Source organism: Elgaria multicarinata, chromosome 9 (assembly GCF_023053635.1).
Source record: "Elgaria multicarinata webbii isolate HBS135686 ecotype San Diego chromosome 9, rElgMul1.1.pri, whole genome shotgun sequence".
Taxonomy (NCBI): Eukaryota; Metazoa; Chordata; class Lepidosauria; order Squamata; family Anguidae; genus Elgaria; species Elgaria multicarinata.
This window is the reverse complement of record NC_086179.1, coordinates 95,523,606-95,541,724: the sequence shown is the minus strand read 5'-3', so window position 1 is coordinate 95,541,724 and position 18,119 is coordinate 95,523,606. Positions and strand designations below refer to the sequence as shown.

At 45.3% G+C, this 18,119-nt stretch overlaps 1 protein-coding gene across 2 annotated transcripts in view; it reads right to left on the bottom strand.

Annotated features, from left to right (window-relative positions):
• Positions 1–15,299, bottom strand: part of ETV6 (ETS variant transcription factor 6) — a 195,813-nt gene extending 180,514 nt beyond the window's left edge. For both annotated transcript variants that reach the window (XM_063134379.1, XM_063134380.1), the window contains exon 1: positions 15,001–15,299. In XM_063134379.1, coding sequence (XP_062990449.1) covers positions 15,001–15,033 — 33 coding nt within the window. In that variant the 5' untranslated portion in view covers positions 15,034–15,299. The remainder of the gene's footprint in view (positions 1–15,000) is intronic.
• Between the last annotated feature and the right edge of the window lie 2,820 nt (positions 15,300–18,119).

Genomic DNA, 18,119 nt, shown 5'->3' with positions numbered 1-18,119 from the left:
AGCTGGGCACTAACATTGCTAATGGTCAGGGATGACGGGAACTGTAGTTGAAAACACTTGGAGGTCACCAGGTTGCCTTCCCCTGACCTAGAGATAATGGAGCACAAGGAGTCTGCATGCAGGTCAGCAATCATTTTGGTTTGAGGTGTCAATTCATCCTGGATGGCCTTTGCTGCAAGCTGAGTTGTGTTTTATATGAGGTATTTGTTTTATTTGTTTAGTTATTCCAAAATAGTCATAGACAGAAAGTGACCAGGGGGCGAGGGTGTAACTTTCACTAAAACATTTTTAAGCCCCTTTAGCCACCTTGACGATGTCTTAAGTTGAACAACAGGACTTTTTTTTAAAAAAAACGAGTATTTGACAACCGTGAGTTTAAAAACTAGGTAAGACATCAGAAGATATGTGATAGTTCTTACAGCATAAGGTTTTCAAGACTTGGGGGCTGCAAAGTTGCCCATAATAACAACAGCATTGATTGTGGGGGTGTCACTAACCCTTGCTCAGTGGGAGGTTTCATTGTAAAAAAAACAAAAACAAAATCATGCCTCCCGTGCTGCTCTTCCACTATGAAGAGAAAAAGTGTCAGATGCCCACGATTGGGTATGTAAGCGGATAGGGGACTGATTTTGCTAGAAGAACGTACTATTAGAAAGAGTTAAGCACCCTCTTCCCAGCAGTGCAGCTACAATCAGCTTCACAGCACCATTCCTACTTAAATAGCTTAGGGCAAGAACAGGCAACTGATAGCCCACGAACCAGTTTTGCCCCCTGACAATTCCACCCAGTTTAAAATCAAAGTGCAATAGAAAGCATACTTGCATTTTTACTTGGAAGGAAAAGAAAGCGTTTCAACAGCTGCACAATGGGGAGACTTTCTTAATGTCACTGCTCTTCGGGGGTTTCATATGCACTGCAGTGTCCTGGACATGTCAGTTAGCATGTGCCCTATAGCCATTACATCTGCCTGGGAGCCTATGGCAAATCATAACCTCCTCCAGGCAGAGATTTTTTTGTACAATGAGAAAAGAGCTGATGTTTTTCTCCTCCTGGAGTCTGGACCACAGAGGGGTGACAAATGACCCAGTTCACGAGATTACTGCATCCCACAGTGGACTGCAACACATGCGAGACAACTTTTGCATGTTCAAGCCATGACCATGGCTTGTTGTGTCATGCAAACTCAGCAAGGGTGGACTGTTGTTGTGATTAACAAACCACCCACAACCCTAAAACAGCCCATGTGGGTGGCTTGTTAACTATGCCAACAACCCATCCTCGCCGAGTTTGCTTGACACAAGACGCATTCATGGCTTAAATATGCAAAATGGCCACCCGCATGCACTGCTAAGAGCGTGAACCAGCCCATACTCTTAGCCCTGTGCACGAGCCAGTGTGGTGCAGTGGTTAGAGTGGTGGACTGGGAATCGGGCAACCCGGGTTCAAGTCCCTATTCAACCATGAAGTTCACTGAATAACTTTGGGCCGGTCACAGGGTTGTTGTGAGGCTAAAGCAGAGAGGAAGATCATATACACTGCCTTGGTCTCCTCGCAAGAGGAAAAAGGCAGGATTTAAATGTATCAAATAAAGAAATAAATTGCATTCTCACAGCAAGCACCACTACCTGAGCCCTTGCCATCCCTTGCATGGAAAGCGCTTCCCCACCCTCTTACTTATTTCTCCACTTGTATTTCTTTACTTTGCAAAAGGTTCTGAAGTTGGGTGTATTATAGTAAACTGGACCAACCATATTTTTAAAAATTACAACACTCTGAGAGCAATATAATTGCCCCTAGACCGTTTCTGAGCAGCCACAGGGTGCTGCAGATCTCTTCCTCCATGGCAAGAGGTAGAGGTTTGGCCTTGGAGGAGTAGATCCAATCACAGATCTGCGCACACACACACACCTTCCAGCTGCCACAAAAAGCTCAGCAGCAGCTCCTTCCTCCCCCCACCCCAAGGTCAGCTTCATGACTTTGGGAGGGGAGGAAATGGGCATTTGGTGACCAGAACTGTGGGCAGGGAGGGGAGAAGAGAAAACATGGATCTACTGGATTCACAAGCCTCTCAGCTCCTGTGCTTGTCCACAGCAAGCTAAGAGTTAGACAAGTTCAGAGGCGGAACTTAAAATACAGTGAAGGAGACACAGGAGGCAGAAAAGCCTTTGTCATTCCTGTTGCCCTGCAAGGGCATAAGCTGGACCGAGGGCTCCAAGATAGGAGCCCTCCATCTAATGGGCATCTAATCCACAGGAATGAACCCTTAATAAGAATGTAAGAACATAAGAAGCGCCCTGATGCTGGATCAGACCAAGGGCCCATCTAGTGCAGCACTCTGCTCACACAGTGGCCAACCAGCCATCGGCCAGGGATGAACAAGCTGGACATGGTGCAACAGCACCCTCCCACCCATGTTCCCCAGCGACTGGTGCACACAGGCTTACTGCCTCAAATACTGGAGAGAGCACACAACCATCAGGGCTAGTAGCCATGGATAGCCTTTGCCTCTAGGAATTCCATAATTCCATAATTTAACTCTGCGCTGTGTGAAGAAGTACTGCCTTTTATTTGTGCTGGATCTCCCACCAATCAGCTTCATGGGATGACCCCAATGGGTTCTAGTATTTTGAGAGAGGGAGAAAAATGTCTCCCGATCCACATTCTCCACACCATGCCTAATTTTGTACACCTCTCTCATGTCTCCCCTCAGCCTCCTCTTCTCCAAGCTAAACAATCCCAATGGATCTGGTGTATTTTAAGTATAGAACAGCTGCAACTAAAAACACGGAAAACAGCAGCACGCTGGGCCTTGTGTGTCCCTATGCAATGCATTTACATACCCCTGGATACAATCAAAATGCATCTACCCCGACCCAGAGGTTTAGCTCTTAAGAGACTCAGGAAAGAGGTAAAAAGCTCAAGAAAGGCAAATGTGTTGACAAAATGCCCAAAAGAAATCCATAAAAGGTAACCAAAGGACAAAATGAGGACTATGATTTTTCAGGACCACAGTTGAGCCTGATAATAAATAAATAAATAAATAAATAATACACAAGCGCGTGGAAGATGCTAAGAGCAAAAGCTTTCAGACCAAGCCCCGTCCTTGATTCTACTTGCTCTTTTGCCCGGAGACTCTGAAGAGGCAGGTAATGCGCTGAAACATCAGGACAAACCTGTAGGCCTGTCAAATGCAGAGCTATGTGATGCTGAATTTATGAAGGAGATGGTATGTATACTTCCATGCATTACTGTGCAGAGAACAGAGTTGGACTTCAAGGATGCAGGAAATATCAGTAACAAGAATGACTAACTAGGTGTTCAGAAATTCCATGTGCCCAGTCTCCCCAGTTGAAGAGAAGCTGCTGTTCCAGGAGCTGCCACTATTCCTTTAGGGCTGGGAAGAGAATTTAGAGAAACCTACTTCCCATGGCAAATGATCACATTCTGGAATACACAAAGCCCGGGGAAATCTCAGTTTACAGTATGTTCTATATAGGATTCAGAGAACAAAGACTTGTGTGGATATGTAGTACTTAATAAATGGGAAGGTACTGCATATAATTTGTAAAATTGCTTTGAGATAAAAGGATTCTAATAGAGATCTGAAAGGTTCCATTTAATTGGAATATCCTAGATCAGAATTGCTGTTTTATTAAGTTGCCTTCCAGAGAGCTATCAAGCAAAGTGCAGCCTGCTAATTTGGCTCCTTAAGGCAACCTCACCCAAGATCAAGAATATTTCAAGTGTTGCTTCATAGGCAAGATCAGTAATAAGCCAGTATTATTGTTTCTATATTGTGAATGAATAGACAGTAGTAGCCACCCAGTAAATTTTTGATTTGAGTGGGGAAAACAAGAGGAAAGCACAATACACACACACACAGAGAGAGAGAGAGAGACAAGCTGTGGTGCTAAAAAAAAAAAATCTTCAATGACTTCTTTTTTAAGTAGCTCAATGCTTTTTGGATAAAATCCCTTCTTCAGGAGCTGAAAGAAAACATGAGTTATTAAAATCACAACAAATAAAAAATAAAAGTAATGCAAGGAACGAGTAGGAGAAAAAGCAGAGGACTTTTTAATGGTTGTTATTTTAATAACTTGTGTTTTCTTTCAGCTCCTGAAGAAGGATTTTATCTGAAACAAGCTAATTAAAGAAGAATTCATTGAAGAAATGATTTTTTTTTAGCACCAGAGCTTGTATCTCTTTCTCCGTCCCTACGCTGTGATTTGATCAGGGAAAGGACCGCTAAGCCATGGTGGTTAAATCTTTTGAGCTAAACTTTATGGCTTCGTGTGTTGTGTGAATCATGATTTAGCCTATCGTATCAACCATTCCAAACTATGGTGGCTACGAAACCAGAGTTTAAACATGCTCACTAACAATTTGCTGCAAACGGGCGAATGTCTTAACCATGGCTTAGCGCATTGTAGGAACATACTCAGTGAGTTCAATAGAGTTACCACATGCGGTAAACAGTCTTTCAAGTATCATATTCACATCACATTGAGTGCTGCCACCACATCTAAATCCTTTTTGCTGACTTCCAAGCAGGGGGGAATAGCTCTAAACAGCAAATATTCAAAATGTAACCGATACAGTTTGCTCCACAAAAGCTAAAATACCCCTATCATTCCCCATAGACAAGGCATCTCCCATGTGCCCTAGTCATATTCTTCTCTTCACACAACAGCCTAGGAATATCAAGCTTTTCTTTTAACTGTCTTATTAGTATATCAAGTGCTCACTGAATGGAGGAACAATCCAGAAATATTCTAAATCAATTAATACAGTGATGATGGGCCCCAGAGTCATAACTGGAGAGTTATCCAATTTCCAGGGGAAATTCTGAACCAGAAGATTTTCTGGAGAATACTTTCCCAATTCTCTAAACCAGGGGTGGGCAGCACATGGTCTGCAATCAGACCCCATGGCTGTTTTGGGGGCCCTGTTGTGTATCAAGCACCATCTCCAAAACTGGGAGATGCCCGGAGTTGAACCCAGTACATCTGGAGGGCAACAGCTTGGGCAAGGCTATTATTATTATTATTTATTTATTTATTTATACTCCTTCCTATGCTAAAGATGGGCAATAAAAGAAACTAAACCCTAATAGTGGTGTCTCCAACATGGCACCCATGGGCCCCAACAGGCCCATAGATACCTCTCTTGGCGCCCACCACCAGGTTCCCTGCCTGTCCTAGTTTTTATTCTATTTTAAAAGTTTATTTTTTTAATTGGGAAGCCATCATACTGCAAAATGAAGCACTGGCCTATGCACCAGTTTTACTTTACTGCCTCTGGGCCAGATATATTCTTGGAAAATAAAAATGAACTGGACTAGGCCCTCTTAGGGCCTAACACAGTGGTTCCCAAAGTGGGCGGTATTGCCCCCTTGGGGGCGGTGGGATTGCATAGGGGGGCGTTAAGAGGCAAAGGGACGGCAGGGGGCCCCTCGAGGTGGTCTCTCCAGAAGGGCCTAAAACCCAGGGACCAAGCAGGAAAGAGCGGCAAATTCAGCTGCTCTCCCCACGCCGCTTCTGCTCAGGAAGGACTTTCTCACTCACGCAGCCGCTCTCTCCTCCTATCTCAAGCCCACAGCGGCCCCACCAGAAGTAAGGGGGTGGGGGAAGCGCCCACAGAAGGCAGCAGAGCAGGAAAGAGCGGCGAATTCAGCTGCTCTGCCCACTCTTCTCCTGCCTAGGAGGGCCCAGGGCTTCTTTCCTGCTGGAGCCACCGCCGCCTGCTCGCTCGCTCCCTCCCTCGGCCAGAGCTGCTCCCTCCTACAAGCTGCCCCGGCAGACCCCTCATGATAGTTGCTGCACAAGGTGGGAGCAGCAGCCCTGTGGCAGAGAGGAAGGAGCATGTGGAGGATGGCGGGTGGCAGAGCAGCTGCCAAGAACAGCAGTCAGCCGGCAGGCTGGGTGGGGAGCAGGACTGCTTGTGCTGCTGCAAGGTATCACCAGGCTCCCTTCCCCCATCAGGAGTTGCAGTTTGGGGCCATCTCCTCTCCGAGCTGCTGCCCTCCTGTCGTAATCAGCCCAATAGCTTTTGTGAGGCTTGGGGGAAGGGGGGGTTGGAGAGAGCGAAAGAGAGAGAGATGCTGTGTGTCTCTGTGTGTGCTCCCACCCCCCAAAAAATCTGGACTACAACAGGATTGGGAGAGAAAAGAAAAGGGGGAGGTGGAGAGAATTGCAATTTCCCAGGTCCTTCCTGGCTAAAGAAGATTCAGCAGCACCTTTTTCCAGAATGCTTGCTGAAACAATTCCTATCTGCCCTTGCTTATTTCAGGGTGTCCAACCCCCTTTTTTCAAGCGTTCTTTTGGTAAACATGGTATGTGTGTATCTTGTGTCACCATAAAAACAGAGCTGCAGCACAATCCTAAGTATGTCTACTCAGAAGTAAGCCCCACTGAGATCAATAGAACTTACTCTGAGGTAAATGTGCATAGGATTCAGCCTGAAAACGAAGAGAGGGTGAAGAAAAGACAGGAGAAAATGAATTGTAGAGCTAGAATAGCAAGGTAACTGTGGGATATTTAACCATATTTAAAGACAATAAGTACAGTAAAATTAGTGCCCCTCTACTTCAGTCCCAGCCAGGTTTTCCATAGGAAAACTCTGTACCAGGTGGCAGATACTTATTTTAAATTTTTAATTAAAATACATTATCCTTTCCTATAACAAAATGGTGCTTACTCCTAAGTAAGTGTGTTCCACTGAAAAAGGAAATCCTATTTGATTCCTGTATTCATGCTAGTGTGACATGATAAGTTAAAGGCACAATTTTATGCATGTTTAGACAGAAAAAAGTCCTTCAACTCCTAGAATCCCCTCTAAATGGGAAGCACCTGCCCCAGGCTTGCCGAGGGAGGGAGGGAAAAGAGAGCGAATGCCTGTTTGCAGCCAGCATGGCAGGGCACACCAATTGGATTTTGAATAAAGTATTCAATTAATTGTCACTGTTTTTTGAATTTTATTGTTATTATCTTCCTTGGTGGGTTGTTGAAAACCACTATTCTGAATAATGATTTTTATAGTGTAGAGTAGGGGGGCGCTGGGCATGAGTTTGTGGAACCAAGGGGGCGGTGACCTGAAAAAGTTTGGGAACCACTGGCCTAACAGAACAGGCTAAGACACATGAGAACACTTCAGACTTTTGGGCAAAAGAAAGCAGTACAGCAGGGAGAAGGTTGCCAGTATTTTCCTAGTCTTGGTACCTTTCTTTATGCAGGAGAAGCCGCAGGCTGAGGTGATAGCGTCCAGGAAGATTGCACCACACGATTTTGGTGTTCTTTTAGTTTTAGGGTTTGGTCTGTGCAGACTGGCTCTTAAATGCCATTAAAGAGCCATTTCTATCAGCTTAATCCTGGCCTCCAAAATCAATAGTTCTTACAATCTTTCCTCAAGAAGTGTTTATTTATTTATTTAGAATATTTATATACCGCTCCTCATTGAAAAAATTTCGGAGCGGTGTACAAGGTAAAATGAAAATAAAAACAGAATAAAACAGTTAAAACAAAATTTAAAAAGAAGCAAAACAACAACAACACAGAAATCCAAGGCTGCATGTTAAAGAAAGGCTTCTTGGAATAAAGATGTTTTCAGGAGGCGCTGAAAGGAGTACAAGGTTGGAGCCTGTCTGACCTCCAGAGGCAGGGAATTCCACAGGAGGGGCGCCACCACGCTGAAGGCTCTTCCCCTGGTGGATTCCAATCGGAGGATGGATCTAGGTGGAACCACCAGGAGCAGGCCCTCGGATGACCTCAGTGACCGGGCAGGTTGGTAAGGGAGAAGGCGCTCTCTCAGGTATCCTGGTCCCAAGCTGTTTAGGGCTTTGTACACAAGTACAAGAACCTTAAACCTGGCCCAGTAGCGAATAGGCAGCCAGTGCAGTTCCCTCAGCAGAGGAGTTACATGCTGGAAAGGGGCAGCTCCAGACAACAGCCGAGCTGCAGCATTCTGCACTAGCTCCAGCTTCCGGAGCAGCTTCAAGGGCAGCCCCACATAGAGCGCGTTGCAGTAATCCAATCTTGAAGTTACCAATGCCTGTACCACCGTGGTCAAGCTATCCCTGTCCAGGAGAGGCCGTAGGTGGCGAACCAACCGAAGATGGTAAAAGGCACTCTGAGCCGTGGCGGCTACTCGAGCCTCCAACGACAGAAATGGGTCTAAGAGTACCCCCAAACTACGAACCTGTTCTTTCAGAGGCAGAGCAACCCCATCCAGAACAGGCAATGAGCCTGTCTCCCGGACTCGGGAACCACTCACCCACAGGGCTTCCGTCTTGCCAGGATTTAGTCTCAGTTTATTGGCCCTCATCCAGCCCATTACTGAGTCTAGGCACTGGTCCAGGACTTGCACAGCCTCACCTGATTCAGTTGTCACAGGGAGATAGAGCTGCGTGTCATCAGCGTATTGATGGCATTTAGCTCCAAATCCCCTAATGACCGCTCCCAATAGCTTCATATAGATGTTAAATAACATTGGGGACAAGATGGTGCCCTGTGGCACTCCATAGCTCAATTGCCAGGAGGCCGAGGACTGGTCACCCAATGCTACTCTCTGAAAACGACCCCATTGGTAGGACCGGAACCACTGTAAAACAGTGCCTCCGATGCCCATCCCACAGAGTCGATCCAGGAGGATACCATGGTCAATGGTATCAAAAGCCGCCGAGAGATCGAGCAGGATTAACAGGGTTGCATTCCCCCTGTCCCTCTCTCGATAAAGGTCATCCATCAGGGCGACCAAGGCTGATTCAGTCCCGTAACCAGATCGGAACCCAGACTGGAATGGATCTAGATAATCAGTATCCTCCAAGAGTGCCTGCAGTTGCTCCACCACAACCCTCTCAAGTACCTTCCCTAAAAAAGGAGTGTTAGCAACTGGGCGGTAGTTGCCTAATACCATCGGGTCCAGGGTGGGCTTCTTCAGGAGTGGTCGCACTACTGCCTCCTTAAGGACAGCAGGGACCACCCCTTCCCGGAGAGAAGCATTTATCACCCCCTGGACCCACCCAGTCAGACCCCCTCGGCTTGCTTTTATAAGCCAGGAGGGACAGGGATCGAGAGAGCAAGTGGTCGGTCGCACTGCTGCAAGCACCTTGTCCACATCATCAGGCAGCAATAACTGGAACTGATCCCACAAAATTGGGCAGATGGTGGCATCGGACACCTCAACTGGAGCTGCACTAAAAACAACGTCAAGCTCGCTGCGGAGAGAAGCGATCTTGTCCTCAAAGTGTGATGCAAAAAGGTCACAGCGGGTCCTTGACGGAGCCAGGGCCCCATTTGCTGGGGAGGATGTTAGCAGCCCCCGGACCACCCGGAAGAGCTCCGCTGGACGGCTACTCGAGGACGCAATGGAGGCAGCAAAATAAGCCTTCTTTGCTGCCCGCACTGCCACACAATAGGCACGATTATGCGCTCTACAGCGTGCTCGGTCATCTTCGCTTCGAGTCTTGCGCCATTTGCGCTCCAGCCGACGTCCAGCCTGTTTCATTGACCGCAACTCCTTAGTATACCAAGGAGCAGAGCAGGCTCTACAGGACCGGAGAGGACACTCAGGTGCGATCAAGTCGATGGCCCTCCGCATCTCACCATTCCACAGTGAGGCTAGGGCCTCAGCTGGATCACCAGCTCTCTCCACTGGAAAATCCCCAAGAGCATTCAGAAATCCATTGGATTCCATCAGTCTCCTGGGGCGGACCATCCGAATGGGTCCCTCACCCTTGCAGGAGGGTAGTAACGCCGTGAGTTCAAATCTCACCAAGAAATGGTCTGACCATGACAATGGGGTTACTTGGACCCCCCCCCCCAAACTTCAGACTACCCATCTCACAGCTTGGAGCAAAAACCAAATCAAGGGTATGCCCTGCTTCATGTGTTGGGCCAATGACAAACAGCCCCATGGTTGTCATGGAGGCCATAAAGTCCCGAGCCGGAGCCCCAGAGACAGCCTCAGCATGAAAGTTGAAGTCGCCCAGAACCACCGTCCTGGGTTCCTCCAACACCACACTCGAGACTGCCTCCGCCAGCTCAGTCAGGGAGGATGCCGGGCAGCAGGGTGGGCGGTATACCAGCAGCATCCCCAATCTGTCTCTCTGGCCCAACACCAGGTGCAAACCTTCAAGGCCTGCTCCAAGATGGAGTGGTTTCCTGGTGATAGAGATGGAAGTTCTATGAATCACGGTGACCCACCCCACCCCGTCCCTCAGAGTTGCATCTCAGAGTAAACTTTTGTGACTCTCCAGAGGGAGGGGATTACAAAACTCATGTAAGGATCAGGTCACAGGAAAGACTTGTTTCTGTTTCGGGGGGGGGGGAATAAAAGCAAAGAAAATACTTAAATTAACCTACTTCCCAAAATAGCTGCCAAGTCTTTTGGCTCATAGTCAACTGACTTTGCCACTAAAACAACACTAACATTTGCTCCTTACCTCTCCAAGGTAAAGAGACCTCTTACACAACATAACTCTTGGGTACATATCCCAATGCATAACACAACACTCCTTTGCAATCCAAGAGCGAAGTCAAATTTCAGCAAAACAAGTAGTCACATGTGAACATCTTTAAGAAGGACTGGAAATGCTATGCACATGGTCAAAGTTTATTAAAAGTTTTTTTAAAAAAAGGCAAAACAACCATTCACCAATGCAAGACCACTACAAATCAGGTTTTCAGCTGTGAGACATAGGTAGCCCATGACATTTGGGCAACCAAGGTAGAAGATTCAAGTGACAACCTTGCCACTGTGCAGATATGCCTCTTGGGTCATATGTATCGCTCACTCTACCAATCTTATGGTGTAATCCTATGCATGTTTAGCTCGGAAAAGGTCCTACAACTTCCATCATGCTCCACCTAGCATGGATGGATGGATGATGAGAGCTCTAGGTATTTTTTCTGTCTAAACTTGCATAAAATTGCACCCTAAAGATCAATCCCAAACTCTGCCACAATGACCCTGCATCATGGATGAGCCACTTCTGCCATCAGTTTTCAATAGATTTATTACATTTTTATACTGCCCATCAGCCAAAGCTCTCTGGGCAGTGCACAATTAAAAACCATAAAATATAACAAGTATAAATTTAAAACATTAAAAAGTTTAAAAGGCAATATAAAACTAGCTACATTAAAAACCAGGGAAAACCTGTGTAAAAAGGTATCTCTTCAGGAGGCATTTAAAAGATATAACATTTCCTGCTGTTTTTCTCAAATAGCTGTCACTGGGGGGCTGAAAAGCCAGAAAAGTCAAGATTTTGTCAGATTTACCCCAGTTTCCCAAAATATGCTCTGGCCTCACCAAAGAGCGAGTATTTGTCAAGCTTGGGTGTGTTTTTGTAAGCTCTTTGAGGGTCTTTGTTCAAAAACATAGTATAGGCTTAAGCAAGTATGGGAATTATGGGGCAGGAAAACACACACGCGTACATATTTGCCGAGTTCTACATATAGAAGGCAGATGACCAATTGCATAAGAGATATTAAACAGTGATTCCCAAATTATGTGCAAGAGAATATTAATGTGTTGTGCAACTGAATGAAATATCCCTTGACAAATTAAGCTTTTCTGTAGGAGACAATCACTGCTCTGCACCTATGTGTGTGTGTAGGCACATACAATACTGATTTCTTTGCCCCAAACTACACCAAGATATGGATAATCACATCATTCCAAATGGAAGGAAAAAGGGCACATTAAGATTCTTTGGCACAGATCAGAAGCATCATCATTGCCCAGGAATGGGTCCACAGCGATCACTGACTGGACAAAGAGGGTGAGATGCCAGAAAACAATATTAATAGCGGCCATCCCACAATTTGTCCTACAAACTGACTGGGAAGATACTTCTATAACCTCTTGAATATAGAGTGAAATGTACCTCCAATTTTAATGCAGGTAAACAACAACAGTGCAGCAGATGTCAATAGTTTGGGAAATACTAACGTACAACCCATACTATGGTATTCAGCTGGAAAATAGCCAATTTTGAACTACTTCTTTTGTAGAATAGAAACTTGCAACCGCATGACCAGCAAACAAACAAACAGCCTTGTTTAAACTGCTAGATCTACAACCCAATTAAACAGAGCATCTGCTATTTCAATTAAGTTAGATCCAATGAAATTGAACAGAACCAAACCAGTTTAATTGTAAGCATTTGGGCTTAACTGGAATATTGACCAGCAGGAAGGTATTAATTTAAAAGATCAGCAGGTATCTCTAGTCACAAGTGTTCAGAGGACCACATTATTTCCATTTGTTTCTAATATGTTTCTGATAAACTATGTACTGCATGCCTCAGAACTACACAGGAGAGATAAGGAAATTCACATTTAAGCAGCAGGAGACCAATGAAATAATTTGAAAGTAAAACTTTCAGATTGTACTTAATAATGCTTAGGGTAGTCAGCCCCCATAAGCAAAATATGTTACACAATGAAAGTACTTGCTTTCAAACTTGATAAATGCTCAGTTGCTGCTGACCACTCATCCTTAAAATGCCACCCTTTAAAAGATGGAAACATTACATAAAATGTTAGTACATAAACCAAATTATGAACCCGTTGAAATTGAAATCTGAGGTGTGAAGCAATTTAACTTGTCCTAAAGAATAAATAAATAAATAAAAGCATAAATCAGAGGAAAAGGCATTCCACCACCTGTATACGGATCTTTGCAATTAAACATGTCTGGAGTGCAAAACAATAAAAAAAGATTCTCAAATGTATATAGTCGCCTGCCACTTACTATGCCATTGTTCTGCAGACAGAGAAATATTAGTCTTCAGAGTGCTCATACATCCTTTAGGCTGCAATCCTATAATACTTACTTGGGAATAAGTCTTACTGAAATCACTGGGACATACTTTTGAACAAACATAGGACCAGGTTACATGATTTATTAAATACATAGCATTTACTTCACATAATTCTACAATACAGGCTCTGAGATAAAGATATACAATAACCCTTAGTACTTATATGGAACATTCATGCACTTTACATATATTATCTCATGATTTCTTAAGAAGCTCTTGAAAGGCAAGCCAGTGGTTTCATCCCCATATTGCAGATGACAAAGTTGAGGCTGAGAACCCACTTACTAGGGAACCGGTCAGAGGGCTTGCTTCAAATCAGGATACCAGTTTCAAATCAGGACATCATACTGGAGTCCCAGTTCTATTGCGAGATGCAGTTCCAAGGGGGCACATACTGTATAGTATTGTGCGAAGCACATAAATACAGACTTAGCACATGCCCAAAAACTTCTACTAAGGAACAGTTGGTGGATATAAAAAGTTGCATACCAGAAAAAGCAGCATTTTCTCTTTAAGAGTTCTTTTTGTGAAGTGCCTAAGGCCATGAACTATAAAGCCATCACTTTAAATATTGCCATATTCCAAGAAACCTTATATACGTGGACTTATGCAAGCCAGTTTAGGCTGGGAGCTTGAGTCTATGCGCATTGACTCAGAGAGCTTTGACTTTATAAATAAGTCTCAGAAAAATCAAGAGTGCATAGGATTAAAACCTCAATATTTCTGAGAGCAACACATTATTGAATCACAAAAATAGCACACAAATTTATGAGTACTAGATGTCAAAATACCCTTTCTGGTGTGTGTGTGTGTGTGTGTGTGTGTGTGTGTATATATATATATATATATATATATATATATATATATATTTAAAAAGGCATATATCCAAATACGTTCAAAAGCAATTTGGAAGGATACATTCCATGAAAGTAGCTCACCCAAACCACACTTAGTTTGAGTATGATCTGAACTCCTTGGCCACTTAACTCATTTAACTCTATAAAATGTTTCAGAGAACTTGGAAGAAAGTTTCTTCACAGGAAGAGATACAACTTTACAGGGGGGCGAAATGAATACGACCCTTCTCAGATCTGCTATACATTTCAGGCAACCAAAAAGTAAATTAACCAAACTGAAAATTTCTGTAGTCATAGCAGTATACTGTTTTATTAACATTTTTAAAGTGTTGACAAAGATCATTTTATATGTCAAACTGTATGACTGTGCTCTCTCTCTCTCTCTCTCTCTTGTATAGTGATCGCAAAATAATTTGATATTAGCTCTTTAACTGTCAGAATGTCACTCACATTAGTGGAAGTTACCCAAGTCTGATAGCACCGGGAAAACGTTGAATACAGAATTATAAATCATGTGTCCAGCATGCTTAAACCATGGAGCCCTTGAAATCAAGCTCCTCTCCTTGTGGTGCAATCCTATATACATCTACTTGGGAGCCAGTCTCCTTGAGCAGAGTAGGGGCTACGTCTGGAGGAAATATGCACAGGATCTGGTTTAACATTTGCAGCTCACTCCTATGGATGTTACTCAGGAGTATGTGGCGGAAACCCCACTGAACTGGGGACACTTACTTGCAAGTAAACATGCGTAGGATCTCTCAGCCTGTCCCACTGCCCCCAATATAGGTATGTTCTCAACCAAGCATACACAGGAACCTTCTCCAAACAACGATCGCTAAGCTAGAGCTGTGTTGCACAGTGGACGCATTTTTTTTTCCGAAATGTGGAGTTTTGCTAGATTTCGAGTTTAGGAGGGTAAAACTTGTTCTTCTTCGAATAGTACAGAAACTTCCTACCGACTGCAGACCTCCCTGTAGAAGCTACCAGCTGTGTAATAAGAGTAAACCCCACTCTGTGTTTACAGCCAAAGCTATAAATGCAAGCAAACAGAAAACAAGCTGTGAACGAAGACGGATCTGTGCTGATCTCGTTTTTAAAGAAACAAACCGAGAGAAGAGGAAAGAGTTCTCACGCCGAAGCTCGAGGGGAGAAGAAAATGCAGCTCCCCCCCCCTCCACAGTTTGCTTATTTCCGCTCCAAGACGACTCCTAAAAGCGATCGCTAAATATATTGCAATTGCACGTTGACTTTCAGAAAAGCAAACTTGCCAGCTCTAGGTAGATTTTTTTTAAATAAGATGTTTTTAAAACGGATTTTTACCTTGATAAAACAGTGGCCAGGACCCTCAGACATGTCTCAGAAGAGGAGGAAATAAAGAGACCAGGAAGTTCTCCGTTTTCTTGTTTTCTTTCTCTCTCTCTCTCTTTCTTTCCTCTTTCCTTTCCTCTTCCTCCAACCCCAGCAGAAATCCTTTCCCCAGCCAACCGCAGGCGTTTTATAGAGAAGTTCCTCCGATCACCTTCCCAAAAAGACAAACCCGAAAGGTTTCTGGCAGAACTGCCTTGCGAGAGGAGGCTCCTGGCATGGCTCGCTTTTGCGTTTTAGATTTTGGATAGGGGGGGGGATTAAAGAGAACGGCGGGGTGGGGGTGAAGCTTTATGGATACCAGGAGCAACCCCCAAGGCGGAAACTGCCTCTTTCCCAGCCCCCCTCTTTCTCCCCCCCCCCTTCCTGCCCTGTGAATGTGGGATTTTTCCCTTTCCTGGAAGAGAGAAACTGAAAGGCAGAACTGAAAAAAGCGGCTCTTCTTTGCTCATTGATCTGGAGAGTTTCTGGGCTGAAAAGTGACGTGAGTTCCCAGCATTGAGCTCTGCCTCTTAAAGGAGACGGATCCACCAGGAAAGCACAATAATAATAATAGTAATTAAAAAAAAAAACTCAGGTTACAGGGAAACAAATAAAAGGCATCTTGGGAGAGGAAAAAGGGGGCTCGGCAGTCCCAAAAGCGCGCGCCACGGAGGAATCAACCGATCGGCGAAGAAAAGGGGACAAATTAACGCAATTCCGCCCCCGTCTCCAACGAGGAAACAGGAAACAGACCCGGGCTGGGCGAGGGGGGCCGGCCCTCATCAAAGCTCCGTTTAAAAGTAAAGCCTTGCAGTCACTTCAGACTAAATTCCATGGGATTCGGGGGCGGGATTTACATCCGAGTAAACGTGCTAGAGGATCGGAGTCGCGTAAGCCGGACACCCTGTGATCCAGAGGGCTCCGACACAAGTTTGAAGCGCGCATATCAGCGCAGCCTAAGACTGCGATCCTGTCCGTATTTACTTCGATGAAAACTCCACCGAGCCCAGAAAGGCTACTCTTGAGTATCCGGCACCCGGTTGTAAAACTGCAACAATGTGTGCACGCTGACTTGGGAGTAAGTCCCACTGAATTCGGTTGGGGTACTGAGTTAACGTACAGAAAGGTCGGGTTGCGCGGCCGGAATCCCTCGGCACAGTTATGGAATTGATCGCCGCGGTACTTACTACCGAGTAAGCAAGCGCGGGATCAGCTCGGGCGCCGCGTTTTGGAAAATGCAGCAGGGCTGGATGACTAGAACAGGTTGGTCGTGGCTGCGCGGGGTGGGTGCGTGGGGGCTCTGCATAAATTGCGATCAAATCCTATGGCCATCAGGGCCCCGTTTCTATGAGAAGCGTGATGGAGAATGACGCTATCGGACACCCAGCAGCGCCCCATGGCTTTAAAGAAAACCGAGGGGGAAGAAGACAATGGCCTTTTGTCTGGGGCGGTTCTGCCCGGGCTCTTTAAGAGATTCTACCAGGAAATGAGAGCTGGGGTTACACAAACGCAGCGCAAGGCGCGCGCACGCGGCGGGAGGGGAGGGGAGGGGAAGGTGCCCTGTGCGCGCACACGCGGGCCAGACAAAGGCAGGAGGGGGCAGAGAGCCCAGAAGAGCGGATAGAGCCACAAACAAACAAACAAACAAAAAAGGGGGTGGGGTGGTGGAGAATCTGGGGAGAAGAGGATTTTTTTATTTGATTTCACAACTGTTATGGAAAAATAACTGATTTCCCACTACTCCCTTCGCCCATCTCTTCGCTCCCCTCCTTCTTCCAAGATCCTTCATTTCCCATTCCCAAAATGTCATCCTTGGGCGATTTCTAAGTGATGTAGATGAGAAGAATAGACCCTCTACACCCAGGTAGGAGAGAAAAGTCCCATTTACCTAAGGGGGAACGTGTCTTTTTAATAGCCAGAGATAAATAAATAAATAAATAAATAAATAAATAAATAAATAGCCTTGCTGACATTTCTCACTTTCTCTTCACAGCCAAAGAAAGCTACACTCGCCTCCTTAACCTGGGATTCATGGCCACGGCTGGTGGTACCATAGAGGCCACTCAGGCGGCCGCCTAGAGTGCCAAGCTAAGAGGGGCGCCGGGCACAGCGCAGCACTCAAGCGCATTGGCTGTGAGCCAGCCCGGCCCGAGGATTCAGCTGGGCCTGGGTGGGCGAGATGGCGCCCCACGCCCACCTAGCCGAAGCGAAGCCAGGGATGCTGGAGTGGGGGTGGGGTGGGCTCCACATTCGGGGAGAGAGAGAGAGAATGTATGGGTGAATGGGGTGCATGGGGTCTTTGAGTGAATGCATGTGTTCATGTGTGTGTTTGTTTGGAGTGAGTGATGCTGACTGTGTGCGCGCGTGTATGAGTTGGGATGATTTGGAGATGATATTCCTATTAAATAATGCATTTTAGATCCATAAGCATTCCAATTTGTTTGCTCTAATTGGCATGACATATTTCTTGCACTTTAAAAAAAATTTAGCAGTTTCAAGTTTTGTGCTTCTTATTTTTTCCAGGAAACATGTTCTTAAAAATCCAAGTTGGCTTTTTGGGGTGTGTGTGAAAGTAGCTCACCTTGCCTAGGTTGCAAAATAGTCTGGCACCGGCCCTGTTCACGGCTGTTTATTTGACATAATTTTCTTCTTTTGAAAAGGGTGCTTTTAATTACAAGGGAAACGTTTAAACCGCTTAGAATGGAGCTTGCTTCCGGCTTCACTGCAACCTCTTTTTTTAAAAAAAAAGTGGAAAAGGAAGTGCAGTCTGATCCTATGCATGTTTACGTAGAAGTAAGCCCGAGAGAGTTCTGTTGGGTTTACTTTCTAGCAAGATGTGCGTAGGGCTGCAGGCCTAGTGGGACGCTCCGTTTGCTTGCTTTGGCCTATTATTCAAAGGCCCAAGCCTAATTGAAACATGTGAGGCAGAGTAACAAAACTTCCTGGCGTGGTGTTCCGTTGCCGTTTTCAAGCTAAGTTATTACTGTGTCTATATTCATATGTGGGAAAACATAATTGGCAGAACATGTTACCTGACTCATCGGAAGCCATGTGAAATCCAGTCCAGAATAATTTTAGGATAACAAGATTTG